At 54.2% G+C, this 27,819-nt stretch overlaps 1 protein-coding gene across 1 annotated transcript; it reads right to left on the bottom strand.

Moving 5' to 3' along the window:
• Positions 1 to 1,127: 1,127 nt before the first annotated feature.
• On the bottom strand, positions 1,128 to 26,992 carry LIG1 (DNA ligase 1). Its single transcript, XM_088829951.1, has 28 exons — positions 26,798 to 26,992; positions 25,709 to 25,779; positions 24,548 to 24,637; positions 22,755 to 22,893; positions 21,295 to 21,421; positions 20,212 to 20,307; positions 18,207 to 18,314; positions 17,512 to 17,628; positions 17,220 to 17,295; positions 14,551 to 14,631; positions 14,190 to 14,246; positions 13,236 to 13,408; positions 12,407 to 12,573; positions 11,936 to 12,012; positions 11,133 to 11,224; positions 10,832 to 10,931; positions 10,223 to 10,308; positions 9,592 to 9,707; positions 8,479 to 8,574; positions 6,193 to 6,303; positions 5,597 to 5,668; positions 5,066 to 5,210; positions 4,821 to 4,903; positions 3,988 to 4,140; positions 3,826 to 3,879; positions 3,123 to 3,266; positions 1,552 to 1,644; positions 1,128 to 1,391 (listed from the first exon to the last, which is right to left on the bottom strand). Exons 1-28 carry the CDS (start codon positions 26,870 to 26,872, stop codon positions 1,308 to 1,310), a joined length of 2,883 nt encoding a protein of 960 aa, XP_088686077.1. The 5' UTR covers positions 26,873 to 26,992; the 3' UTR covers positions 1,128 to 1,307.
• Between the last annotated feature and the right edge of the window lie 827 nt (positions 26,993 to 27,819).

The following is a 27,819-nucleotide window of genomic DNA, read 5'->3' as shown; positions in this document are numbered from 1 at the left end:
GAACTGGATGTCATCAGAACATGGTCAGCTCCCCTCAGCTCCAGGCTCAGCTCTTCAGGGTCCATGTACTCCAACGTGATCTTCTCACCCCTAGACCTTACCAGGTCCCTTCTCTGCCCATGAGATAAGGTTCCACACCCTGTAGCAGCACTCAGGGCTCGCTGCCAGGCACTACAATTAGGGGCTGAGTGCAGACTGCCCAGGCCAAACCCTGGCCCTCCATTCCCTCGATGGTAGACCTGGGGAAAATAACTCACATCCTGTACCTGTGTTCTCATCTGCTTAATGGGGATAATGAAAGCATCTCCCTAGCAGGGGTGTCTGAGGGTCACTAGTGAGTGAGAATGTCCCTGCCCAGCCCTGACAGAGGGACATGGGCAGTCATGGGTGCTTGAGGAGTGTGCTCACGGGGGCCCTGCAGGGGTGGGGGGGACGTGTCCTTGGTCCGTTTCCTCAGGAAGACCCTGTTCCATGACTAAGGGAACCTCAGGACTCCACGCAGAGATGATCACTGGGATCCCCAGACATACAATATTTAACACTTAATATTTTACTTGAACGTGATAAATACAGAGGCACATCAATTTGCCAATGCTTTAAGGTAGAACTCTTTTAACTATGAGAAACAACCATTTGTGCAGTGGTATGATCACAATGGAATTTAGTTATTTTTTTCTTCCACTCCCACCCTACCCCCATGACAAGAAGTCCAGTTAGGCAGCTGCCGCCCTTGGTTCACTAGTCAAGGGTTGTCAGGGCGACTTTCTCTGTGACTCTGCTGGCTTGTTCCTTGTGATCACAAAGGTGGCAGCCCCAGCTCCAGCCATCATACCCACAGTTGCACGTGCATGTGAGCTCAGCTGCTGAGTCGTGTCTGACGCTTTGCGACCTTATGGACTGTAGCCCACCAGGCTCCTCTCACCATGGGATTCTCCAGGCAAGACTATTGGAGTGGGTTGCCATTTTCTTCTCCAGGTGACCTTCCCGATTCAGGGATCAAACCCAAGTTCTCCTGCACTGGCAGGTGGGTTCTTTACTGCTAAGCCAGCAGGGGAGCTACGCTATTACAAACTACCCAAATGTGAACCGTTAAGTCCATACCCCCAGAGCCGAGCAAGGACACAGCAGATGTTCGATAATTATTTATTGAAAAAAATGACTGAACCCCAGACCCCTGCTGAAACCATCCCCTCACACACACCCGACTTTCAAAGCCCACGTGCCCAGGGCAGCACCAGCCGTGCCTAGCCCCAGCAGCCACACCCCCGGCCCCCCGGCGCCTCCAGCCACCAGGGCGAGCAGGAACTCTAGTAGAATTCTTCCTGCTCAGAGTCCGGCTCAGCACCCTGCTGGTTCTGAATCTGACTTTGCTTCTTGTACAGACCGGCCACCTGAGGTGAGAGGGTGGGTGGTGGGTGAGTCAGAAGCCCCGGGGCAGTCCCACCTTCTTCCCGGCCAAATCGGGCCACAGCACAGGCTCTCCGAGAGGCTGGCCTGGCGAGGTGCGCCCACCCCTGGGCCAGCCACCCGCCCCTCTCCCACGGGCCTCACCTGAGCACTGGTAGTGGCCTGCTCTGGCTTCTTGTCCTCACGGACACGAATAAACCGAGGGAAGCGGAGGGAGACCCCCTTCTCACTGTCCACCTGGGGGAGGCGCGGGGGAAGTGGTAAGAACAGGCAGAATTCCCCATCCAAGGTCTCCTCCCTGTTCCTGTGCCTCTGGCCTCAGTCTCCTGATCCATACAATGGGGCTAAGTGATGGGTCATTGTAAAAATCACATCAGGTAAATCAAGTGTTTGGGGCTGCACCGAGTGGCATAAGAACAGGGGGCTGCTGTGGCTTCTGTTGCTATTATTATTAGGGCTGAAAGGCAAGAGGGCACGGAGCCAGAGGCGGACTCTAAAACCAGACTTTGGGGTTCAAATCCCAGCTCCCGACTCAGAAGCCAAGTGAACCTGGGCCTGTTATGCGCCCTGGGCCTCTATTTCCCCGTCTGAAATGGCAAGGCCAGTGCTTTTGTGAGGAGGAGTGTGAACAAGTGCCGTGCCTGCTTCACCTAAGTGCATGATAAATGCTGCTCCCTTTGCTTGCTGCCAGGGAGCCCTGGCTGCCCCAGGTGGAGCAGGAGTGAGAAATTTCAAGAAGGAAACGAGGCAAAAAGTATGAGCTTTGCCTTTACGTGCAAGTCTGCTGCCAAGCAGAAATGCACGTGCCAGATTTTGAAGGATCAGAAGAAATCCCAACGGGAGTGTATTTTTAAGGTTTCCTGTTCTTCAGTTAACTAGACTTCAATTTTAAAAAATTATATTTCCCGTTCTTTGGAAGTAGGATGCTAAGAGCTGCCCTAGTGCCGGCTGGTAGGGGGTGGGGGCCCCCGGGACATGGATCCTTTGGCAGGTGTGGAGAACGGAACCACTAGTGAGAGAAATTAGGCAAGGGACATTAAAACTTGGAACGTGAAAATGAACTACAGTTGATAAAGAAACGCCATGGTTTCTTTTTCTCATAAATGGTCAGCAGGAAGTATCCTGGTTTTTTTTTTTAAGTATCCTGTATTTACTGAAAGGAACTGTTTTCAAAAATTACTAAAGAGCTGAATGCGAGACTGATATTTAAGAAAGTGATTTCAAAAAAAATACAACGATACAAATGTGGGGTTCCCTGATGGCTCAGCAGGTAAAGAATCCACCTGCAGTGCAGGAGACACAGGTTCCATCCCATGGACAGAGGAGCCTGGCACGCTGCAGTCCATGGGGCCGCAGAGTCAGGTACGGTTTGTGACTGAACAAAATCAACAGAATCACTTTGCTGAACACCTGAAACTAACGTAACTTTGTAAATCAACTCTACGCCAAGAACATAAAGTCAAAGACAGAAAATTTAAAAATTTGAAAGTCAAAGAAATCAATTTCATTGTTTTCTACTCCTGGGGAATTTTTCATTTTTCTTAAAGGAGACTTTGATCTCATTGTCTGAAACCCAAATAAAACGCCAGCTCCGGTCTTCCGAAGCATTGCCCTGGAAGCACAGACACGGGCCCCAGAATCCCCTCCCTGCTGCTCTCCAGCCACTCAGCTAGGATTCTTTCGGAGGGTCTCCTCAGGGTCCCCCAGTTACTCACCAGGCCCCGGGCCGCAGGGTAGATGGGGGACAGGGAGAGGTCTGCGCACTTCACCTCCCACACGTCGCTGGGGTCCAGCCAGTGGTCAGGGGCCACCGCGCCGTCGGCCCGGACATAGGAGCGCGGGGCGGGCAGCACTAAAGTCTGCAGCGGTGTAAGAAGGGGGAGCGGGTCTTGGATCTAAGTCAAGGCTGAGGGCTGGGGGAGGGAGGGCAGTGAGGAAAGGGAGGAAGACAGGGAAGGGGAGACACAGACACCCCTCAAAGTAAAACACTGGCAAGGGTGAGGGGTGATGAAAGAAATGGGAGCAGGAAGAAATGAGAGACCCTGGGAGCTGAGAAAAGAAATTAAAGGCAGAAAGAGAGAGAAGCAGAGACCCAGAGATGGGAGTCAGAGACCAAGAGAGACAGAACCCAGAGAGGGACACACAGACCAGAGACACGAACATGCAGGAAACCGGAGCGCACCCCAGACGCCTGGCACCAGGACAGCAGACACCCCAGCCACTAGGGACTCCACTGGCATTCTGAGGGCAAACTTGGGGAACCAGCAACATGCCCTGCCCTGAGCGCAGCAGACAAGGCTCCCTGACAGCTTCTCTGGCCCGTAGCTGGCAGGGCTGGGACTTGAACTTGGATGCACTGGGCTCCCCTGGCCAAGCCTCCCACAGGGCGAGAGCCCCGAGCGGGCAGGGAGGGCTCACCTGGAGCCTCTGGTGGTGCTCTTCCAGCTCCTCGTCACTGAAGCCAGTTCCGAGCTGCGAGGAGGACAGGGGTCAATAGCTCTGCTTCCCCCCAGCTCCTGCAGGCCCAGGATGAGCCAGGTCTGCTCCTCCCCGCCCCTGCCTCTGGGGTCCACCCGGCACCTTGCAGATGGCCTGGAACTCCTCGCTCTCCTCATCGTACGAGGCCAGCAGGAAGCCTCCGTACCGGCCAGCCCGCTTCCCCTTGCCCAGGTAGGCACCAATCACTACGAGGTCCAGGGTGTCACCCACGCCCTCGAGGTAGTCCTTCTTCAGCTGGGGGGAGGGAAGGCCGGAGATGAGGGTGGGGAGCTCAGGTGTGAACCCCTCTGCTGGTGTGTGTGGGGGGGCTAGGTGAGAAGACCCAGGACAGACGCTGGGAGGAGAGCAGACGAGGGACAAGTTTCTCAGCTGAAGGGGCTGATGAGAAAGGGGCTGGATGGAGGGGACGGGCCAGGTGGGGAGACCTGGGGGTCACCCCAGATCCCCCTTCCTTTAGTATGGAGGGACATTCCACTCCTTCACAGGGAGAACATTTATCCACTTATTCCAGAAACTAAATTAAGTGCCAACTGTGTGCCAGGCAGGAGGTTGTTCCTACCCCAGGGCCTTTGCACTTGCTGTGGCCCTACCCCCTGCTCGTTACTCCCCATCTGTGTCCTGGCTGACCTCCTGGTGGAAGGCAAGAGCAGAGAGCTCCCCAGGCTCCCTCATCTTCACCTTGCCATCTGGGGCACCCAGACAGGCGGTTCTCCACCAGTCCTTGGTGAATCTGTTCACGGGGAACAGTGAGGGCAGCAGGCCCGAGGCGGCTGCTGTGGGAGGCGGGAGGGAAGGAGCAAAGGGCTCCAGAGCTCGAATGGGGTGAGAGGGAGATGGGATGTGGACCACCCAGCAGGGACAGGCTTCTGGTCCCTGATCTCAGACAGCAGGTGGGGTGAGCGGGTGGGCGGCACCTTGAGCCAGTTGTGTGACCTCTTGGCGATCTCGTAGGTGGCGTCCACGTCCAGGGTCTTCACCATCAGCCCCTCGCAGGAGTCTAGGGAACACAGGAGAGCCACATGAAGCCCCGGCTCACAGCCTCGCAATAGCCGTGGGTGGGACTCTGGTCCAGTCGTCTTGGGTGGGGCCAGGGTGGGTGCAGATCACGGAGCGGGGAGGGACAGTGTGGGGGCGCACAGACCTTGTGGGATGCCCTCACCTTTCACCGACTGCTCCAGGAACTCGGCGATCTGCTCTGTGTCCTTGGTGTCCAGGGAGGTGGCAAAGACGAACTCGCCCTCCGTCTCCACGAAGTTCTCCCGGAGCAGCTGCCGGCGTCGGGAGAGGGGCTCACGTACCAGGGACTGCGGGGCGGGATGAGAGACAGATGTCGCCGTGGAAATAAAAGGAAAAGCCCGACGCCGGGCAAAGTGGGAAGCGGGTGGGTCACCAGTCACCCTGTGGCTGATGGAGATGAGTGTAAAGAAGGGTGTCAGTTTACGTTTTAGGCAATTCTCCAGGGTCTGGCTTAATAGAGGCTGGAGTCTCGTGTCTGCTCCTGCCCTCAGGCTGCAGGAGGTTGTTCTGGTTGCAGGACAGGCACACGGATGGGGAGTTGGAAAGGGGAGGCCTCAGGGGCCACACTCTGAGAACCACCGCCCAAGTGTGGCCTCCCAGCTCAGCCTGCTGGTTCCAGGTTTACACATCCCCTTCACCCCCCGACCACCCAAGACACAATGCCAGAACTCACCTCTCCGTTGAGGTAGATGAGATCGAAGGCATACAGACACACCTGCACCTGGATCTCCGCCGCATCCACCTCCTGGGTAGAGGCAGGATGGAGACCCGGAGTGGGGGTGGGGAAAGGTGAGGTGGGGCTGGGTGGGGCTGGGTGGGGCCCCTCCCACCACGTCCGAGGCAGACACCCAGTCACCTGCCTCTCCCCACCTCCCCAGCCAAAAGGCTGCATGCCTGTGAGCACAGCAGTGACGCCGGCCGCTGGCACTGAATTACAACAGCAGCCATCTCATTCCTCTCCGCTGTTATTCACTTGCCCAGCCTCCCTCTCAACTAGTGAGGGTGACGTGGTAATTCCGGCCAATGAGAGTAAAGAAGTTTTCTGGGGTGCAGGTTGAGGGGGCTCCTGGAACAGATCTTTCATAATAAGAAAACACCCCTTCCCTCCTTCCTATTTGGCATGCTGGGATAAGAACACGATGGCTGGAGCTGTGGCAGCCATGTTGTAAAAGGCTGAGAGAACTACATTCCAACTGATATCTCTCTCTCTGGGACCAGGCAGGACTGGGTGGAAGATGATGGCAGGTGCTGGAGGGGGGCAGAGACTACCTTGCGTTTGCGGGTGGTGAGCACTTGGAATGGCTGGATCTGCTTCTTTTCCCGGTCCCAAGCTACAGCTTCTGTGTCTAGGATGAAGGATGTGACCGATGGGAGTTTAATCTGAAAGGTGAAAGGGGAAAACCCAGAGCTCATGAGAGGTGGTGAATGAGACCAAAAGACAGATGGAGAGAAACCAGTTTATTTCCCTTCTCCATGGAGAAGATCCAATGACAAACTGATGCCAGCCTCAGAGACACATGTGAACACAGACCCTTCTGTTCCCCACTGAGAGGGGAAAAAACTAAGTTTCCTGAGGACCTACTATGTGGTCCCACAAGCTGGAAACCCAGGAGCCTTTGGCATCTTCCTCTTCTGCTCACTTTACATTCAATTCAGCCGTGAACTTGTCCATTTTCTCTCTAAAATCTCTAAGCTGTCCACTTGCCACCACCTCGCCAAGCCCAGTCAGCCTAAGCCACAGCATTCTACCAGTCTCCCTGCTCTGCGCTGTTTCTGTCCAACATGCTCTCCTCACAGCAGCCAGGCTGCTCTCGGCAAACCCCACATCTGCTCAGTGCTCATCTCTGCTGAAAACACATGGCTCCCCAAACCTTTGGAACCTCTCCTTGGCCAGCCCCCACACCCCTTCACCTCACCTAGCCCCTCAGACTCACTCTCTGCACCCCCTCACACAAGCCTTTCTGATTCTTGAACGGACTATGCCCCTCCAACCACAAGGCCTTTGCACATGCTCTGGACTTGAGAATCTGCATGACTCCCAGGGCCATCCACACTGTATCCTGGGCTGTGCTTGGTGATGGCCCTGTCTTTCTGACACCAAGGCGAGGCCTTATTCTGTTAAAGGCTCACAGGACGCTGGACCTTTTCTTGAGCCCGATCTCTGAGTACACTCAGAGGCAACAGCAGGGCTCTGATGAAGACCTGCCTGCTCTGCCATCTGGGTTAAAGCCACAGCCTCCAGCACGGAGCTCAGCACAGAGCAGACACCCAGTAAATACTTGAATGAATGGGTGAAAGAAGCCAGATCCCACCGACCCGGTACTGTGACTGCCTACATGAAGCTCTAGCACAGGCAACTTATACCAATGAAAAAAGCAGATCAGTGGTTGTTGCCACGGGAGATGGATAGTGACAGTGGGGAGAGGGGCCTGCCTGGCACAGGGCATGAGCAAACACTCTGGAGTGATAAACACACGGAAATGTTTTATATGTTGATTACATGGCTAGGTGACCTTGTCAAGACTCTTCAAACTCTATACTTAAAAGTCAGAACCTTTTATGGAAACTACACCTTAAGTTGGTTTTAAAAATAAACAGCGCTCAGCACATCACAGGAGCTCAATTAATGCCTGCGTTGCACTCTTCCTCTGTCCTCGCTGCTCCAGGAAAGAGCAAGTGTCCTCATTAATTACAGAAGACTGGTCCTCTCCGGGGGCTTCCCTGGTGGCTCAGTGGTAAAGAATCCGCCTGGACTTGGGTTTGAGCCCTGACTTGGAAGATCTCTTGGAGAAGGAAATGGCAACCCACTCTTTTTGTCTGGAAAATCCCATGGACAGAAGGGCCTGGCAGGCTACAGTCTGTGGGGTCACAAAGAGTCGGACACGACTTAGCAACTGAACAACAACAAAGTCCTCTCTGACCGAGAACTCCTAAAGTAGGTCCAAACAGGCCTTGGGAGCAGAGACAGCCTGGCTCCAGGGCCCTAGAGATCCAGCCCTATTTACAGACTGCGGGGCCAGCGTGCAGGCTTCACCTCAACCTTCATCCCAAACCCTCTCCCCGTCAAGAGTGCGATTCTGCCTTTCCCGGCCTCCGCTGCACCAGATTGCCTGTGAACCGGTGCTGCACAGGGGACCTCCAAGCTGGAGTCAGCCAGGGGTGATGGGAGGTGCCCAGAAAAACGCTAAGTTTCCTCGTGGGAGGGGACAGCAGCTGGAATCCCTTTCCCACCCATCTGTCTGTCTGCAAGTGTGGTGGCTACCTGGAGACCAAGGGGCCAGGCACTGGGATGAAAAGGCAACGAGTCGAGGATAGCAGACCCAGCTGGGTTTGGGAAGACCTTGGCTCTCAGCTGAGCCAGCCCACGGCCACCTGCCTTCAGACTTAAAGGGGAAAAAAAATCTGCAGGCGTTCTATTATCTATAACCCAACACACTCCAATTTCCTTCCACTCCCTCCTGCTGCACCGGGCCGGCCTGGCTGGCTCTTCGTTCCCCGCTACCCTACCGGCACCCCTCCCCGACCCCACTGGGGGAGCCGGAGGCCGGAGCTCACCTTGGGGATGCGGCCGATGATGTCGGGGTACCTTCCCGTGTTGTCCTCCTGATTCCGGCTGAAGACCTTCACCTCCCCGCCTTCCAGAACGTGGATCTGCCGCCGTGGGGGAGGGGAGAGGGGCTCAGAGCCGGGCCCACCCCCAGAAGCCCCCACTTTCTCTTCTTGACCCCACTTCCATGGGCAGGAGGTTCCAGAAGCTCTGCAGGAGGAACTGGTGCAGAGACCGGAGTGAACCCTCTCCTGGGTTCAGAGGGCGCGTCCCAGGCCCATCTGTGGCGCCCCTGCCACCTCGTCTTCACCTCCAGTCCACCCCCTCTTCCCCAGCTGGCACAGGCACTTTGCTCTCCATGTGTGTGCGCACGCCAGTTTGTCTGGATGTTGTGGTGCTGTAAGTAACATTCTGGTTTTTACAATTTAAACATATTCATTTTAATACATCTGGGTCAGTCCTTGAGCAGAGCCATATATATGCCACCTAACATGCATATTACCCCAAGAAAGAGCAGAATCTGTGTGTATCACATATGACTTTAAATATATGTTTTTAAATCACTGTCACTATCTTAAGTCACAGTTATTTCCTGCTCAGCACTGTATCTCGAAGATCCATCTACGCTGAGTCTATAAAATCTACTGCATGTAGCTGCCTCAAGGCACCACAGGGTAGCGTCCACCGAGCCCGCTTACCTGTCCCCAGCTGAGAGCAGGGAGTTGCCCCCACTCCCCCAGGACAGAAGAGCCACCATAGTATCCTCACAGCCCAGACCAAGGCCATCTCCGGCCCCTGGAGCCGGGACACACGTCCAAGTAACCGCACTGAGGGGGACGCAGGGCCCCGGTTACATCAACACACCCACCAGCAGGGCCCGAGTGCAGCCCACGCTTTCTACGCTCCCACTGCCGTGGGTCAGGACTTGACGATGTTACCTAGTAAGATCTGTTTTCAGAGGAGCCAGTCAGGTGGCTATGACTGCACCACTGCCTGGAGGTGGGAACTAAAGTCCCGAGGGCCGTGCGAGGCCAGATGAGCAGTCATGGCGAGGCCGTCCGGCCCCGAGCGCGGGTCTGAGGGAGCCCACGCCCCGCTCGACGATGCGTCGACCCCCTCACCTGTGCCCTCTGCCCGTCGTATTTGTACTCGCAGGTGAAAGCGGCCTCCTCAAAGCGCTTCAGGACCTCGCTGACGCCCCGCGTGGGGTGGGCCAACATTGGTTTCAGGGGAACCCCTGGGAGAGGAGGAGGGAGTGAATTCAGACAGAATTTACTGGGGGTGGGCGGTGAATTCACAGAGGCAGGGTGGAGACCGCTAATCGCACTCAGAAGCGATGCACGCAATCCTTGGGTCTCATCATCCTAGAGTCTGGCCGCCCCCTTTTCGGAAACTAAAACAGAAACGCGAGCGGTCTGGAAATTAGAGCCACAGCCTTGGAATGACAAAGTGATGAGAGAAGGAACTTGGGTGGGTGAGCCCTGGGGTGCAGCGCGGCCCGTCCCCTGCCGCCCGCCTCCCTCCGGGCCCTTCCAGGTAGAGAATGAGATGCCGCTGCCTGCTGCACTGCCGCCGGGGTATCTCTGGTACCACAGCTCTAACACAGAAGCGGGAACTCCATGGAGACAAGGCACGGCTCAGGGGGCAGGGTTGACTTCAGGGGGGAGGGGTGCTCTCTGAGCAGGGGGCCCTGGGCTGGCCACCCCGGGGGACGGAGGGAGGGGAGGCGGGGGATCTCACGGAGGCGAGTACCTGGGCTCAGCCTGCAGTGCTCCGGGAGCCGCTCCAGGCCGTGCTCCAGCAGCACGGGGACGATCCGGTCCAGGTCAGGCACCTCACTGGGGCAGGGAGCAAGAGCAAGGCGGATAGCAGTGTCCTTCTAGGACCCCATTCGCTGGCTGCGAGATCCACCACTGCCTGCCCGTCACCCCTTCCCAGGGTTGGCTCCTGCCTCGCTTGACTTCCCTGGTCGCTCCGTCTGTCGTGGTCCTTCATGTTTCTTCCAGGTCGGCCTCCCCCTCCCAATATTCCAGTTTAACGATGGTCTGGGGCCGGCCCGAGAGCGACAGTCTGCAGGTATCCAAGCAGGCGCAGAGTCCTCTCCATGACCATCACGACCCTCACGGTGCCCATCACCAGGCCCCGTCTGGGTTTCTCATGGCCTCTCCACAAACACAGTCCTGCCTGGAACTCAGAAGCCTCTGCCTGCTCCTCTCCTTGGCTGTCAGGATCTCCGCCTCTCCCCATCCCTGTGTCCCTGACCCCTCGCTGTCAGCCGCCTCCCTTATCTTTGTCACCTTCCTGTGCCCAGCACCCGTCTCATCTGGATCCCCACCCAGGGCTCTGTCACCCAGGTCTCACCAGAAGGTCTGCTTCAGGATCATGCCTTGCTCCTCCAGCCACGTCTTTCTGGCTTCTGCCGTCTTGCCCTTCCCGGCGTCCACCATGGCGGGGGGGCATTCTAGGATGAACCCCAGAGGAAGGGGCTTTGGGATGGGCCCAACCCCCCTCAGCTAGCCCTGGGTCCACAGTGGGTGCTGGTGAGAGGTTCCTCAGGGAGAGGGGCCTGGAGGGGCAGAGGGAACCAGGTGGGGGTGGGGGTCGGGGGAAGAGTGGCTGGGTTAACTCGAGTGGCAGCGTGGGGCCGGCCACTGGGGCTCACCTTGACCAGGGGGCGTGAGGCTCACGGCCTGGGCGAGGGCCGCCAGCACCGACTGCTCGGCCAGCCCGAGGCGCAGCCGTCCACTCAGGGCTCTGGGGGAACAGTGGGTAACGGGGATGGGCGTGCCTGTTCAGCCCCTTGCTCCTCCCTCCTCCAGTCTCCCCACCGCGACCCTCTCCTCTAAACCAGAGCAGCCTCCAGAGCCGGAAGGGACCTGTGATCACACAGCCCCACTTGACAGAGGAGGAAACTGAGGACGGCCACAAACCATCACGACCGTGGGCAGTGCCTACGGGCAGAACTAGAAGCCTGGCAAGGTCTCCATCTCTCTCCTCAGCTGCCCTGACAAAACAGTGATGGTGGGGCCGGGGCACAGCCGGGCCTGGAACAGCCTGCCTGGGGGTGCCAGGGTGTGATGGCCAAGAACCTGTCCCCGCATGGGCCCTGCTTGAGCCAGCGACCTCAGGCAGGAGGGTGCAGCTCCCTGTGTCTCCATCTCCCCTTCTCTAAACGGGGGTGAGGCTCACAGCCTCCCAGAGCTGCAGGGAGGAGATCATGGGAGAAAGCCAAGGCACAGGCCAGGGCACCCAAAAAACATCCCAGTGATGGCAGCAGGCAGAGGCCCCCACGCAGGCCAGGGCAGACATCACTAATACACCACAAGCCCAGGTTTCCCCAGGCAGCACTGCTGAGCAGAGAAGCTTCCATGCCCCGCTCACGGCGCTCCCATCCGAGGGCGGTCAGGGCACTAGCAGAGACACACCCGCCAGCCCCCTCCCCACCGCACAGGCCCACACCCTCACCTGGCAATGAAGCGTGCCTCTGAGTGACGGCAGGCCACAAAGAGGCCTTTGATGACATCCATCTTCTTGGTTGTGGACTGGAAAGAGGGGGGCGGGGCAGTCGGTGCCGGGGTGAAGGGAGGGGGGCTATCCTCGCTGCCTGGGGAGCTGCCACCCTTGGAGACCTGCCCGCCTCCCACCCCTGCTCCCCAGTTCCACGCCCGGAGCGCAGAGAACAGTGAGAAGGTCGCCCTTCTTCTGGCCTCCCACCCCGGCTCTGCTCAGCAGGTGTTCACGGAGCCCCATGGCCGGCACTACATCGGGGCCAGGGTCTCAGGAGGAGAGTCCTACAGTCTTGAGAGCAGCAGGAGAGAAGCTCTGATCCCAAAAGCAGGACCGAGGTGACCCCGCCCTGAGCAGTCGAACCAGAGCCTTCCGGGTCCCCAGGAGAAGAGGGTCTGGGGAGGGCCAGCCACCCGCCCACTCACTCACAGCGCTGCCTGCCAGCTGTGCGATGTCCCGGAACTTGGCAAAGACGCCGGCGGCAGTGAGCGCGGGCGGGGGCAGCACGAGCCTCTGGGTGCTGCGGCTGCTCTCGGCCACCAGCCCCACGTCACCCTTCTCAGCCACCTCGGCCCGGACAGACTCCAGCTGCCGACCTTGTGGGGTAGAGGGAGCAGCGGCTGAGCGCCGGGAGGGGTGTGGCCGCCGGGCTCCCCTCACCAGAAGCCGGGATGATGAGCCCTTCTACACCAGAGGGGTCATCTGGGGCAGCATCATCAGTATGGAGGTGGGATTTAAAGCCCTGTATTTGGGCCCCGACTTCCTCCCTGGCCTCCTGTCCATCCTCCACATGGGTCCAGAACTGACCCTGTCCCTTGCCTTGGACCTTTCCACGGCTCCCCAACACCCTCACAGTAAACACGGAGCACCCCAGGCCCTGGGCAGGTGGGCAGGTCCTGCCCACTTGGTCAGTCTCTCCTGGGCACCGAGAGCTGCTGGGCCCACCCACAACCCCATTCTGTCCCCAGCTCCCCTCATGGCTCTGCTGGTCAAAGCCCTTAAGGACCTCTGGGACCTCCACGAGCCCCAACCCTCAGCCTTGCTCTGTGCCTGCGGCATCCGCCTCTCCCACCTGGTCTGGGTGCAGACCTGGTCCTGATATTCCCCCCGCCCATTTGTCCCCTCCGCTCTCAGCCCTTCAGGGGACCCATCCTCCACCTTCCCAGTCCCTCCCCATCATCTCCTGGCCTCTCCACATCCTCCCTGGAAGCCCCCCACCCACCTGGCCCGGGGGTGTGAACCACCACTCCCGCCTCACCCGTGGCCTGGGCCACTGCCTTGAGGAGGATGCCCTCTCCGATGCCGAGCTCCAGGCCCTGCTGGGGTGGCCCCAGGCGGTTGAGGCTCAGGTAGAGAACGGGCAGGAGGTCAGCAGGTGACAGGGCCACCACGGAGCGCAGCAGGTTGCTCAGCGTCTCCACCATCCGGAGCCTGGAGGAGGGGATGGGGATGAGACCACCTGACGTTTCAGGATCAAGATGGGGTAGGGGAGCGTGGTGATAAAAGAAATGCAGGAGAAGAGACGAGGAGCAGGCACACGCCCGGCGCCCGGTGTGTGCCCCGAGCCACATGCACCGTCGTGGCTGCTGGTGGGACAGGAGCTCCATCTGACAACAATGGGAGAAGGGGATGGCCATCTGCAGGGAACTAACAGCTGATGTGTATGGGCTGTTTTCCGGGTGCCAGGCGCTGGTACTCAGCCTTCAGAATGTTCTCTGACTCGCTGCCCTGAGCCAGATATTATTTCATTTTACCGGTGAAGAAACTGAGGCACAAAAGACTACATAACTTGCCAAGGTCACAGACCCAGTGAGAATCGGGCTGAGACGGGTTTCTCGCTACTAACAAGATGTGGGCTTTCTCTAACACTGAGGATCGGGAGTCTCAGCCAGGCTGCAGGTACTCTTGGTTACTTGAGCTTAGTATCCAGTTCCTGCCGCCAGGCGGTGGAGCCTCCCTCCCCATGCCAGGGATCACGGGTCACCCTCCTGTCTTGCTCTGACCAACAAACCAGGTAGAAACGATGGTGTGGGCCTTCAGAGGCCTGTGGCCGCTCTTGTGGCCAGGCCTGTGGTTTGTGATCTCTTGTGTGAGGGTGCAGCTGAGCCAGGAGGAGGTTAAGAGGATTAAACAGCTGGAGGCACAGCCAGCCCCAGTGAGACAGAACCGGGAGAACCCCCACTGACACCGGCCAGGCGGCCTAGTTAATTACCGAGCAGAGACCTCCTCGATCTTCTCAAACGCCCGGGCCACAGCCAGATAAGGAACCCTGCGGGAGGAGAAGGAAAAACAGGAGCTGTGTGTATACCCACGCTGCCTCCCTCCCAGCTCCCTGCCCCCACACACCTCCCAGTGAAAGACCTACTGATCACCAGGTGCTCGCAGGCAATCCTGCCTGACCCCTGCTTGGGGTTCTCTCTCTCTATCCCCTTCAGAGCGGCCAATGGTCTCCCAAAAACACTGAGGGTTGTGGGGGGGGAGGACTGGCAAATCTCTCACTGAAGCCTCTGGAGATAGGGCCTCCTGCAGTGCCAGGGACCAGAGAAGGGGTTCTGGGGAGGGCCACACCTCACCTCTGGCCCGCCTTCCAGCAGGCATCTTCAATGGGGTGGTAGTTGTTCTTGGCAGGATTGTAGCTCGGTGGGTCCAGGTGTCTGTGGAGGGAAAGGGGAGGCTGCAGGGTAGATGCCTGGGTTGAGGAGAAGCCACTCCGCCAGCTGGCATTTACTGAGCACGTCCTAAGTGCCAGGTACTATTCCAGGCACAAGGGCATGGAAATGAATGAAAGCGAGTTTGCTAACCTGGAACTCATGTTCCAGTGTGAGAGTCAGGGGTGAAAAACAAACAAGACCAAAAAGCAGAAGAGAATAAGTCATTTTCGGTACTAAAACATTTTTAAGACAAAAACCAGGTAGGGGGAGAAATCAGAAAGGTAGATGCTGCTTCAGAGGATGGTCGGGGAAGGCCAGAGGAGACATCTGGGCAGGATGATGTGAGGGGTTAGCAGTGTGGGGACCAGGGAGAAAAGTATTCCAGAGGGGACCTGCAAGTGCAAAGGCCCTGAGGCAGGGACACGCCCAGCATGTTGGAGGAACAGAAAAGGGGTCACTGTGGCTGAAGTGGAGCAGTGTGATCCGAATACTGTTCCGTTTAGTCGCTCAGTTGTGTTTGACTCCGCGATCTCATGGACTACATGTAGCCCGCCAGGCTCCTCTGTCCATGGGATTTCCCAGGCATGAATACTGGACTGGGTTGCCGTTTCCTCCTCCAGGGAATCTTCCCGACCCAGGGATTAAACCCACGTCTCCTATACTGGCAGACGAATTCTTTACCACTGAGCCACCTGGGAAGCCCAGGTTGTTCAGAGTCCATTCCAAGAGGCAAGGACCCCTCTGGATCAGACCTACCCTTACTCTGGCTGGAACAGTAGGAGGAAGGTGCAGTCCCTGGGTGCACCGTGCTAAGGGCACTCCATCTGCTAGCAATCAGTCCTGCAGACAGGGACTCACCTACCCTCCCCTCATTCACCTAAGGAAACTGGGCACAGAGTGGTTAAGTAGCTCACCCGAGGTCACACAGCGAGTAAGCGGTACAGTTCCGAGACTGTGTTCTTACCCTCTGCATCATCGTGCCTCAGGAAATGCCTCACACCCACCCCGTTAGAGCCACCGCAGTCTAGACTCTGCAGTCACACTCATTTGGGTTAAAATCGCTGCTCCATCAGTGACCAGCTGTGTCCTGGTGAGGACGCAATTTCCCTCTGAACCAACCGTATGATGGAGCTACCCGGAGTCCCTGCCCTGACACGCCCCGAGGTTAAGGAAGAAATGAGATGGAGAGTCCCATTCCCTGGTGCGCTTTGGGGGGAGCATTTTGACAATACTGACTCCCAGCCTCAGACCTATGTCTCTGCCAAACGTGGGGTGAGGGAGAAGACTGCCGACTGTTCACAGCTCTGCGGCTGATCCTGTGCACAGACAGGGCTGAGGCTGGCTGGGCCGGACGGAGCACACACAGTGAGTTGCATGGCCTCAGTATTTGGTAAGGGGTCACCTCCTGGTTCTTCCTATTATATTACAAGGAGAAACAGCAGAGCTGAGGGGTATGAAATTCTGCAGCCACGTTGCCTGGCTCAGATTCCATCTCTGCCACACTCCTCATCTATGGTCTAATCAAGGCAATCAAAATTAATAATAATAAAAATAGCAGCTACTAATTGCCGAGTGTGGGCATGACCAGATGCTAGTTTGCAAACCCTCAGGAGGAAACTGGTCCAGAAAGGCTAAATCACTTGGCTAAGGTGACACCAGCTGACAAAGGTTGATTTCCAAGCACTCCAGAGCACTGTCCTGCCTCCATGCCTCACTTCTCCCATCTGTGAAATGGGAGTCCCAACAGAATCGATGCACAGGGTTGCTGTGAGGCTTGAATACATCAGGATATGGAGGGCAGAGTGTCTGGTGCCAGGCACACCGTTTACAGTGGATAAAAGGGCGTGCTTTCTACCATTAACAAGTCCTCATATCAAAGGTGAGGAAACTGGAAGTTCTGACAGTTTGTCTCCTGGAGGCAGCCATCAGTGATCAGGTTGGGAACAGTGTAAGAAAAACGACTGGAGTATCCCAAGAAGTAAAAATCAGGACATAGGACTTCATGTCAGACACCAAGTTGGTGAGAGAAACTTACAAGTAATATAAGCATGGACACACGCCCAGGGGGCACAACAGGGCAGTGGTGCAGAAAAGAGGCCCGGCGGAGGAACCAGGGGAACTCGGCTTTCAGGCCTGGCCTTACCCCCACCCTTCCTGTGTGTCCCAGGGAAGATGACCTAGCTGCTCTGGGCTACTGGTTTCAATGCCTGAGAAATGGCTAAAACACCAGCTTCCTGCACAGGCCTACTGCAAAGATGAAGTAAAAAGGCATAAAAGAAACCGTTAGGACGTGACTTGATACAGAGGAGGCTCAAGAAAAGGAGCCAACCGTTCCTACAGTGCAGTCACGTGCTGAAATGGGGCCATTTAATCTCACTAACAAGGCTGCGACTGGGGTACAAAGTTATCATTAAGAATCCCAAATTTTTTATTAGAATAATTAAATCTAAATCACAAAATTCGAACGCTGAAAGGCTATTTGGCGACCACCTGTCTCCTTTTTGGAGCCCGCTACAGTCAGATCAGTGAGGCCTGGGACTCACTGGCTCACTTTGTTTCATCCGCTGTTCTCGTAATGGATCCTGACTCACCCCTTGGTCTCGTCCTTTCTCAGAGCACCAGCTTCTTCTTCTTTCGCTTCTTTTTTGACAGCTGGCTTCCGGGGGGCTGGGGAATGAAGCAGGGAAACAATGGACCCTTTCTCCTTCCCACAGCCCCCACCTCCCAAGTACTCTCCAGGTGGCATCGCCCTGTGCTTGGGGTGGGAACACAACAGGAGGGGTGAGTTAGGCCTTCTCACCCACAGGAAGGCTGAGCTCCTTGGAGAAAGACCCACCCGCCTCTTCCCTGCACAGCCCCGCGAGGTGAAGGGGAGACACTCACAGAAGAAACTGCTGAGGGTCTTTGGAGCTTTGGGGGGCGGTTGAGCCTGGCTGCCCTCCTGGGCTTCCTGCTTCACCGTCACCCCGGGCTCTGAAACGCTTTCTGTCGGGTACTCTGCTGAAAGTGAGAGAGGTCAGATGGTGATGCAAACTTTTGCACGGGGATGACCTGGAGGGAGGATATGGGGAAGAGGGAGGTGGGAGGGGGGTTCAAGAAAGGGAACACATGTACACCCGGGGCGGATTCGTGTCAATGTATGGCAAAACCAACCAATATATTAATGTAACGTAATTTGCCTCCAATAAAATAAGTTAAAAATAAATAAATAAACAAATGTATTTCTTGGCCACGAGGCATGTGGGACCTAGTTCCCTGACCAAGGATGGAACCCGGGCCCCCTGCATTGGGAGAACAGAGTCCCAGCCACTGGACCCCAGGGAAGTCCCCGGTGCCTATGATTTTGGAAAGATAACTTTTGGAGGATGACTGGTTTTTTTCCTCACATGTGTGAAGGAAAAATAACAACAGTAACAAAACCTAAAGTTTCCCCTAGAATTTGCTTTTAAACAAGACACTGGAAAATGTTATTGAAGTCTTATCTAAGCCTTATTTACATTAACTGTCCTCCAAAGACATGGGACCCCCCCAAAACCAGAGAGAGGGGGCCCCAGGGAGGAAGAGGGTCAGACACTCACTGGAGATCTTCTGGGGCTCAGCGGGCATCGTGGGATGATCCCCGCCTTCCACTTCCTCCTTGTTGTCCCCTTCAGGCTTTGGGAGGCTTTCTGCTGGTGTCTCTGCTTCTGATGACAGACAAAAAAGGCAGAAGGCAAAAAGTGTCACTGTGAACACCTCCCCGAGGGCATTTTAATTCCCAAGACACTCTGTCCCGTTTCATCTTTGCTGCACTGACCGCACATGTGTGAAGTGACAGGAGGTGTGAGGGTGGGTCAGCCCTGGGCCACACAGGGACCTTGAGGGAAGCCAACCCCAATGCTTGCTTGTGTAGCTGCGAAACAGGGAGGGCCAGACTTTTCTTATAAACCATTATTTTTGAATTATTCACAGTGAAATAGAACTGGAAAGTTTTCAAAATCCCAATGATAACTTGTTAGAGATAAAGTTTTTTTAAGCTGACTGAAAAAAAAAAAAAAAACACCTCCAGGGTAATAATAATAACTGCATGGAGAAGGAAATGGCAACCCACTCCAGTACTCTTGCCTGGAAAATCCCATGGATAGAGGAACCTGAAAGAGTTGGACACGACTGAGCGACTTTACTCTACTTTACTTTGCCATTATAATGTCACTAATTAATATTCAGTCCTTATTTTTGTTAGCTGATTGTCAATGTTTGTCTTCTTGGATATATTAAAAAAAGAATCTATGTGTGTGAACAACTCCAAAAAAAGAAAAAAAATAACTGCATCAACTGACTTGGAAATAATCTGCCTTAGTAGAGAGAAGGCAATGGCAACCCACTCCAGTCCTCTTGCCTGGAGAATCCCATGGACGGAGAAGCCTGGTAGGCTATAGTCCATGGGGTTGCTAAAAGTCAGACACGACTGAGTGACTTCACTTTCACTTTTCACTTTCATGCATTGGAGAAGGAAATGGCAACCCACTCCAGTATTCTTGCCTGGAGAATCCCAGGGACAGAGGAGCCTGTTGGGCTGCCGTCTGGACCCCAAAACCCCTGGACACAGATATGGGCTAAAACTTCATGATTTACAGTAAAATTTGTTACTGACTAAAAATTGCCAACCAGCAATCAGATCTCCACCAAATTCAGACCTTCCCTGGAAAGGACAAACCCAATAAAAACCTCTTATTAAGACAAATGACGGTGACAAAGACTGATTATTATAATCTTGTAAAGGCCCCAAATGATCTGTGGATCAGATGTTTACGGCTGTATTTCTCAGGTAAGATATTTTACATTTTCAAGGGAAATGGGCTAGACACTGTATGACCTACTAGCTCGAGGCATTTCACTTGTCATTATTAGATCACATTCTTGGTAATTCATGACATCAGCTTTCTGCAAAGCTGGGTACTCATGGGTGGTGTGATAAAAACCAAGTATTACACAAAAATCAACATGAACAGGAAACAAGGACAGCAGTTTTCAACTGGACTCCAAGGTCTGAGCAATTGTGCAGTGCCCAGGAGACATCCTATTAGAAACTAACTGTGATTATTTAAAAATTAATTTTTTTTCTTTTAATGCTATGTATATTACTTTCTCAAATGCCCAAGCTGCTAGAACATAAATAAATAGTTGTTTGGACATAACTCGACAAACTGAACAGTAAAGGCCTTAGGGCAATGAGGCAGTTACTAAGACACTACGGGCCCTGGAAGTTTGTACACTTCTTTGCTCTTTGGCAAAACTTACAATAAAAACAAATTATTTAGAGGAAAATATTTTCCATACGAGAAATAAAAAGAGAAAAATGGGAAACTGTATATGAATTAAGATAGCCAAACTAATGTAGTCCAGAATGAGTTCATGACAAAATTCCCTGGGCAGCAGTGTGGGATTCTGATGGAAACGTGTGGATTCCTGGTCAAAGTGTCAAATCAAGTGGGGTCCCCACACCCCATCCTCCCAGACAGGCCCCCATCTTTCCAGATCCCACACACACAGACACACAGAAGTAGCCTCTCCCCACTTCCTCCCTCCTGACCAGGGTCTCACCTTCTTCCTCCTTCTTCTTCTTAGTTTCTGGGTCCTCGTCCTCTCCCTGCTCTTTCAGGACATCTTGAAATGTCCGTTTGGGAAGCTGCTTCCGGGCTGGAAAGACAAAGGGCTCAGTGTGGCCTTCCTGCTGGCCCACGGGACCCGCCACAGTGGGCTCAGACCCCCATGGTGACGGCCCTGAGACGGCTCTGCGGCCCTGCCCCCCTCCGCCTGCCCCCCAGCCACCGCCCTGGTGTGGGCCTCACCCTTCGGCCTCTGCTCCCAGCTGTGCGACCGTGGCAGGTGGGCTCCTTCACTGTGGGAGCCAGCACCCACCCTCCTCTCTGCCTCACCTCTCGCCAGACGCTACCCTCAGGCCCTCCCTGCTCCCCACATCACATCTTATTCTCAGAGACAGCGAGGTATGTGGGATTCCCCCACCTGCCATGCTGTTCCCACCCCGAGGCCTTCACCCGTGCTCCTCTTGGCAGCAATACTTCCCTGTCACCCTTTCTCAACAGAGCCAACCCCGACCAAGACCCTGATCCGAGACTTAGGCCAGACTGCCCCTCCTCTGGGCCCTGCCTCAGTCCGCAGCTACCCCCGTGCCTGCATGTCATTCCGGACAGCAGCACCGCCAGTGAAAATATACAGTGAGCCACGAGTGTCATCTTAAACTTCCTAGTGGCTACATTGAGGAAAGGAAAAAGAACCAGGTGAATTTAAGTTTGGAGAATCTTGTTTACTTAACCCAGCACAACCAAAATATGATGAATCCAACATGTTTTGAATATTTAAAATCAGCATCATTCTTTTTCCTGTGCTAGGTCTTCAAAATCTGAGAGCTTACAAGCACATCTCAACTGGCAACTGAATTTTCATCAGAAATACTTGATGTGTTTAGATTTCATACAATCTACCGGTGAGAAAGCCCAGAGAAGGGAAGTCATTTGCCCAAGGTCACACAGCCAGGGGCTGGTGGAGCTGTGCTCTTAACCACAATGCTAAGACCAGAGCTGGCAGGAGGATGGCTCAGTGATGGAGAAATCCACGTGTGGACAAAGACAGGTAGCTGAAACAGCGTGGCCTGGGGGTCCTTACCCGTCCGACGCTTTGGGATCCCTGATGGGGATACAGCTGCTGGAGAGGGCTTGGAGCGGGAAGGGCTGCTCTCATGCAGTGTGACAGGACTGGGAGGTGAGGCCTGTGGAGATTGTGAAGCAGGCTTCTGGAAAGGAAGAGAAAGAGCAACTCCTGAGTTGGGGGAGAAGGAGGGAACACCCAGCTATATCAGTTTCCAAACACTTGAGAGAACAAAGTGACTCAGCCCCAGCTCTGGCCTCTTACCTGGGCCATCACTCCACTCTCCTGTTTCATGGTCCCAGACTGTCCCTATTATGGACCACGGTAACAATTCTTTTTTTTTCCTAAAGTGACAAGATCTTTGATTTTTAGCTAAGCATAATATGGCCCAACCAAAAAGTGGTGGCTCAGATGGTAAAGAATTTGCCTGCGATGCAGGAGACCTTGCAGGTCCCTGGATTGGGAAGATACCCTGGAGGAGGGCATGGCAACCCACTCCAGTATTCTTGCCTGGAGAATCCCCATGGACAGAGGAGTCTGGTGGGCTACTGTCCATAGGGTCACAAAGAGCCAGACAAGACTGAGCGACTAAGCACAGCACAGCACATAATACGGCCCAACCAAAAACTTCCCAGACTCCCTTGCAGGTGTGGTCAGAAGCCTAAGGACTACACGTCCCAGACTCCCTTGCAGCTAGGTCAGAAGCCCCAGGTCAACACGATGCAATGTAAGGGCAACTGGTTCAAATAACATTCACCTAAATGCAAGTGGAGTGCCCTGCTCTTCCCACTGGCTGAATGAGGGCATTCCCTTGGACAACTTCATCTAGGGATGGTGAGCAACAATATAGAAGAACCCTGGGGCAGAGTGAGCTGAGGAAAAGACAAGAGATGACAAGAGGCGGCTCACGAGGGGCCTTGGAGGCTCCATCAGGACTGTCTTTACCCTGAGCTGGCAACCCTAGCGTGGGGGTGGTGGGAAGGGTTGGAGACGGAAGGGGGGTGAGCAGCAGGGGAGACAGGATGTCACTTCACCATCGACAGACCGAGAAGTGCGGCACTTCAGATGTTACCTTCAGAGCAGCCAACAGGCAAGAAATGACTTAAATGAGGGGAGCAAGTGAGCCGATGCACTTGGGGAAGATGGAAAGCCTTCGATTCCATGGGTTCTGAGCCCTTCCTCCACAGCAGGCACTCTCTCCCATCACTTTGTAAATCAACTCACAGCACGTTCACGGCCACCAGTGATTGGGGAGGCTACCTGGAGCTGCCCGAGCCACCTGAGGCTGCCTGCCAAGGCATCACCAGGGCAAGGAGCCACGCCCAGGCCCCAGGGCAGAGAAACCAGGCCCAACCACTGAACTCCTCTGCCCCCTGGGGCATCAGCTCCAGAATTTTCCTCAGAAGCTGCTGCACTCAGCTCCAAGGCCAATGGGAATGATGCTTCTGGTAAATGGTGGCAGGCTGCTGGGGCCCCACCTGGCTTCTGGGGGTGGTGGGGGCTTCCTCCTCCTCCTCCTCGCCCTCGCTCCCCAGGACCCGGGTTGCCTTCCTCCCCGGCCTCTTCACTGGAGAGTCACCCTCGGACACCACTCTATTCCGCTCCTTCAGTGCCACCCTGGAAAGTGAAACAAATGGAGGTTTTTTCAGCAGGCAGAGTGGGGACGCTGCCCCCAGACTCTCCAGCAATTTCATTATGTTTCATTCCCTTCCTTGCCTTTCAAGCATGCAACGAACATTTTCCAGACACCTCCTTGGCATATAAATTTTTTTAGGCTACGTTGGGTCTTTGTTGCCTTTTCTCTACTCGTGGTGCGTGGGCTTCTCGTTGCAGTGGCTTCTCTTGTTGCAAAGCATGGGACTTAGGGTACTCAAACTCAGTAGTTATGGCTCCCAGCCTTTATGCTGCTGCTAAGTCACTTCAGTCGTGTCCGACTCTGTGTGACCCCATAGACGGAAGCCCACCAGGCTCCCCCGTCCCTGGGATTCTCCAGGCAAGAACACTGGAGTGGGTTGCCATTTCCTTCTCCAATGTGTGAAAGTGAAAAATGAAAGCCTTTATGCTGCTGCTGCTGCTAAGTCACTTCAGTCATGTCCGACTCTGTGTGACCCCATAGATGGAAGTCCACCAGGCTCCCCCATCCCTGGGATTCTCCAGGCAAGAACACTGGAGTGGGTTGCCATTTCCTGCTCCAATGTGTGAAAGTGAAGTCGCTCAGTCGTGTCTGACCCCTAGTGACCCCACGGACTGCAGCCCACCAGGCTCCTCCATCCATGGGATTTTCCAGGCAAGAGTACTGGAGTGGCTTGCCATTGCCTTCTCCGGAAAGCCTTTATAGGACTCAGTAATTATGGCACATGCGCTCAGTTGCTCTGCAGCATGTGGGATCTCTCTGAACCAGGGATCGAACCCATGTCTCCTACACTGGCAGGCAGATTCGTTACCACTGAGCCTCCAGGGAAGCCTTCAGCACATACTCTGAAACACCCAATCCCCTGTCCAACTGCTCTGGGGGGCTCCTGTGTGCCCACCCTGTGGTGGGCGATGCTGGAAGAACACACGAAGTCCCTACCGAGGGCAGACAATGGCCTCCAACATTCCTTTGGAGACTTTCTTTCAGTCAGTCATGTAAGACCCTTATCCCCTAGGGAAGGACTACACTTCCCAGTAATACAAAAACAAAAGGGGTGGATCTCAAAGTCAGAAGTGTTGATAAATCATGACCTAATCTTTATCACTTACTGAGTATCTTTTATGAATCAGGCCCCCGTTCTGTAAGTTGTTAGTATGTTACTGCATGAAGTCCACACTGAAAGCCTGATGCAGATCATGATACCCTGTTACCCATGAGGAAACTAGGCACAGGAAGTGAAGTTACTCTCCCAGGGTCCCAAACTGGGAAGGTGAGTTAAATGTACTCTGAATGGTCCAGGGACAAGGTCTCCCCAAGAACTTATGACAAGGATGGTGGCAGAGAGAACACTGTTCTCTTCTCTTCAGATGCAGCCAGTGGCAGGGTCCCTGCTTTGTGAAGGAAGTCTGCTCCAGAATGAAGTCAAGACACTGGGCCAGAGTCCTAAAGACAACTCTGAGGTCCTGGATCCAGCTATACCTGAAGCTGACACTACCTTTAGCCTTTCAGGTTACAAGAATCAAAAATTTCCCCATGGAGGCCTGAGATATTCTGAGCCGAGTTTGTTAACACTTGCAGCCAAGAGAGTCCTGACTGATGAAAGGAACAGATTCACCACCTCCCAACCCCAGAACGTACTTCGGAGGGGACTCTGTTTCTCTGATGTTGTTGGATGTCTCCTTCTCTGGCTTCTTCACTTTGCCCTCTTTCTTGGGCTGGAAAAATGACCTGGAGGAGCAGAAGAGGGGGAAAAGAACTCAATGATAACAGTACCAATAACCCCTCCAACACAAGCCACATCCCTCAGATTCCAATGCCCATCCCCATTTCTGGCACACCACAGAAGACTTTGAACAATCCCCTAAGATGGATGAGGAAACTGAGGATCGGACAGAGGAAGCAGCACTATGTACTTTTCTGCCTCAGCTCACCTCTCACGTGAGAACTAGGACGCATCGCAGTTTCTCTTCTACAAATATTAACTGTGCACTTAGTATGTGGCAGGGCCTGTCCTGGGAATCCAGGGGCACAGAAGCGGCCCAGACACATAAAGTCCCTGCCCTCAAGGGGCTGACGCTCCAGCAGTAGGCAGACACTAAGCAATGTGTTAATTGTTAAGTCGTGTCTGGCTCTTTGCAACCCCATGGACTGTAGCCCACCAGGCTCCTTTGTCCATGGGGATTCTCCAGGCAAGAATACTGGAGTGGTTTGTCATGCCCTCCTCCAGGGGATCTTCCCAACCCAGGGTCTGGGTCTCCTGCATTGCAGGCAGATTCTTTACTGTTTGAGCCACCAGGGAAGCCAATAGCTAATATGAAATGTTTGGAAGCGTTATCTGCTCTGGAAAAGGTAAAGTAATGGGCCCTCCCTTCCATCCAGGCATTACCGGCCCTTTAGGCTGCATCATACTTTGCTGTGGGGGGCTATCTGGGGCACTATTGGATGTTAACAGCCTGCCCCGCCTTTACCTACCAGATGCTAAGGGAAGCCCCCTCTCCCTCCAAGTGGTGACAACCAAGAATGTCTGATGTTCCCTGCTGGAGGGGGTCAGGGGAGTTGGAAACTGCCCCAGATTGAGAACCACGGGGATAGGGTCTCTGAACCTTGCAGCCACTAAAATTCTCAGTTACTACACCACCTGGTTTTCCAATCCCCCTCCTGACTCTCCATTCTGCTCAACTCCTGGAAATTCCTACGTGAAGACTAACCCGATTTCTTCCAAGATAAGGGCAGAGGTAGAGAGAGGAGCAGAGAATTTGGAGAAGGTAAGCTGTTGGTGGGTGGGGTGGGGGTCCTTACATGATACTTCGCTGCATGATGGTATCGGAACTCTCTGCTCCCTCCTCCTCCTCTTCTCTGGTCACCAGTTTCTGAAAAGAACACCCAAAAATACTTGATGAGGATACTTATTTTTGTGCAGAGATCAAAACACAAAACACATTGACTGTGTGGAGATCGGAACACATACACCTCTGATAGGAGAGGAGAAACTTTCACGAATTGAGGTTTGGGGAAATCATCCTGAAATCTACATCATTTGGCTTGAACTTCATGCTGACAGACCTGACATATGGGCTGTCAAACATAATATGCAGCTGCTTTAACCAACTAAAGAAGAGAATGCATTTACCAGAAATAAAAAAAAGTCTACTCTGAAGACAGGGCTAAAAGCCTCCCTTCCTATAAACCCAGACTAGCAGCTCTTCAAAGACAAGGTTCCTTTCCCAGGTGCCCAGGCCATAATGACTCTGTATGTACACGCTAATCTTTTTCTTCTTTTTGAAACCTTGAAAGAATGTGTCCCTGGTCACATTTGATATATGTTCTTGGTTCTGTTGTTGTTTAGTCACTAAGATGTGTCTGACTCTTTTGCAACCCCATGGACTGCAGCCCACCAGGTTCCTCTGTCCATGGGATTTCCCAGGCAAGAATACTGGAGTGCGATGCCATTTCCTTCTCCAGGGGATCTTCCTAGCTCAGGAATCAACCAGCGTCTCTTGCACTGCGGGTAGATTCTTTAACACGGAGCCACCAGGGAGGCCCACTCTTTGTTCTAACAAATCTGCTGAAAACCATGCTTCACTGGAGCAGTTCCTCAGAACTGAAAGGCTTTCTCCTGGGCTAGAATCCTCCATTTGGCTCAAATAAAACTTTTTCCATTCCTATAATATTATTAATACTCCAACTTCAAACGTTCCCCAATCCTTCCCTAAGTCTCCAAACCAGTCAGTGCTCCCTCTTTTCACTGTCATTCCCCATCGCGTCCTCCCTTCCTTAACTCTGGCAGACTCCAGTACACCTTTCATCACTCTCTGGGCCCTGCCTCCTGCCCTCCGTCTCACCGGGCAAAACCCCAAAGCTGTTGATTGAAGCCAACTTTCGACCCACCCTGTTCCTGCAACCGCACAGTAGAACGGGACTGGTCGCCAGGAGTCTTTCGGGTTGCGGTTCAAGCCTCTCCATTTCCCCAGACCGTTCAGTTCTCCAGCTCTCTCAGGCTATACTTCAAAGGGGCTTCTTTAGCTGCCAACACTGACTCCACTCTCCGCCGCCGCGGAGAAAATGCAAGCAAATGCGAGAAAGGTAATTTCCCACCGCCTTATCTACCTCCTGCTGCACCTGAGCACCGCTCCGAATCCCAGCTGTAGGTACTTCAACCACCCAGCTGTACTCTCATCTGTGATCAGACCCTGGACCTGTGCACCAGATCTCATGCCCTCTCACCTCCTCAAACCCTATGCTCCAGTAAGCCCCTCCTTTCTCTCCTCTAGATCAACTTTTCTCTCTCTACTAGACCATGCCTATCGATTTACAAATCGGCTGTGATTTATCCCATCTTAAAAATCAAACAAAATCCCTTCTCTTGAGCCTACATGTTCCAGCAGCTATCGCTCCATCTCTCCTCCCCTTTTCAGAGACGTCATAGAAAGAACTGTCCCAAGGCATCATCTCCAGTCTCTCTCCTCCCATCCCTGCTTGAACCTTCAAGTTTCTCCACATCCCTCAGCCGGCCCTGCTCATCAAGGTGACAGAGGAACTCTGGGTTGCTAATTCCGGAAGTCACCTCCTGTTCCTCATCTTGGCCCATCAGCAGGATTAGAAACATCTGAACCCTTGCTCCATTGAAATTCTTTCTTCATACCACACCCTCACCTTGGTGTCCATAAATAAACATTAAAAAAAAAAATCAAGGACTCATATTGCTAGTTTTCTATGCTGATATCTCTATCTGGATATCTAACCAACATCTCAGACCCAATAAGACCAGCTCAAGATCCTTCTCTCCTCCCTCCCCAAGCTCTTCTAGCCCTCCCTCCACCATCCTGGGCAATAATCAGCGCAGTGCTATGTGTGCTAAGTCGTTTCAGAGTTTTTGCGACCCAATACTTTGGCCACCTCATGCGAAGAGT

The sequence above is a fragment of the Moschus berezovskii genome, chromosome 22 (assembly GCF_049115385.1).
Source record: "Moschus berezovskii isolate FMDL1 chromosome 22, NW_MosBer_1.0, whole genome shotgun sequence".
NCBI lineage: Eukaryota > Metazoa > Chordata > Mammalia > Artiodactyla > Moschidae > Moschus > Moschus berezovskii.
Note: the sequence above shows the minus strand (reverse complement) of the source record. Positions and strands in the feature narration are given on the sequence as shown.

What these genes read in the sequence shown, in the direction of transcription:
- LIG1 (XM_088829951.1), bottom strand. Translation starts at nt 26,872, where the DNA reads ATGGAGAGGCTTGAACCGCAACCCGAAAGACTCCTGGCGACCAGTCCC. An exon ending in GGCAGTGGCCCAGGCCACGG is followed by an intron (nt 12,574 to 13,235) that starts GTGAGGCGGGAG and finishes CTACCCCACAAG; the next exon opens with GTCGGCAGCTGGAGTCTGTC. An exon ending in CCTCACGCCCCCTGGTCAAG is followed by an intron (nt 10,932 to 11,132) that starts GTGAGCCCCAGT and finishes GGTTCATCCTAG; the next exon opens with AATGCCCCCCCGCCATGGTG.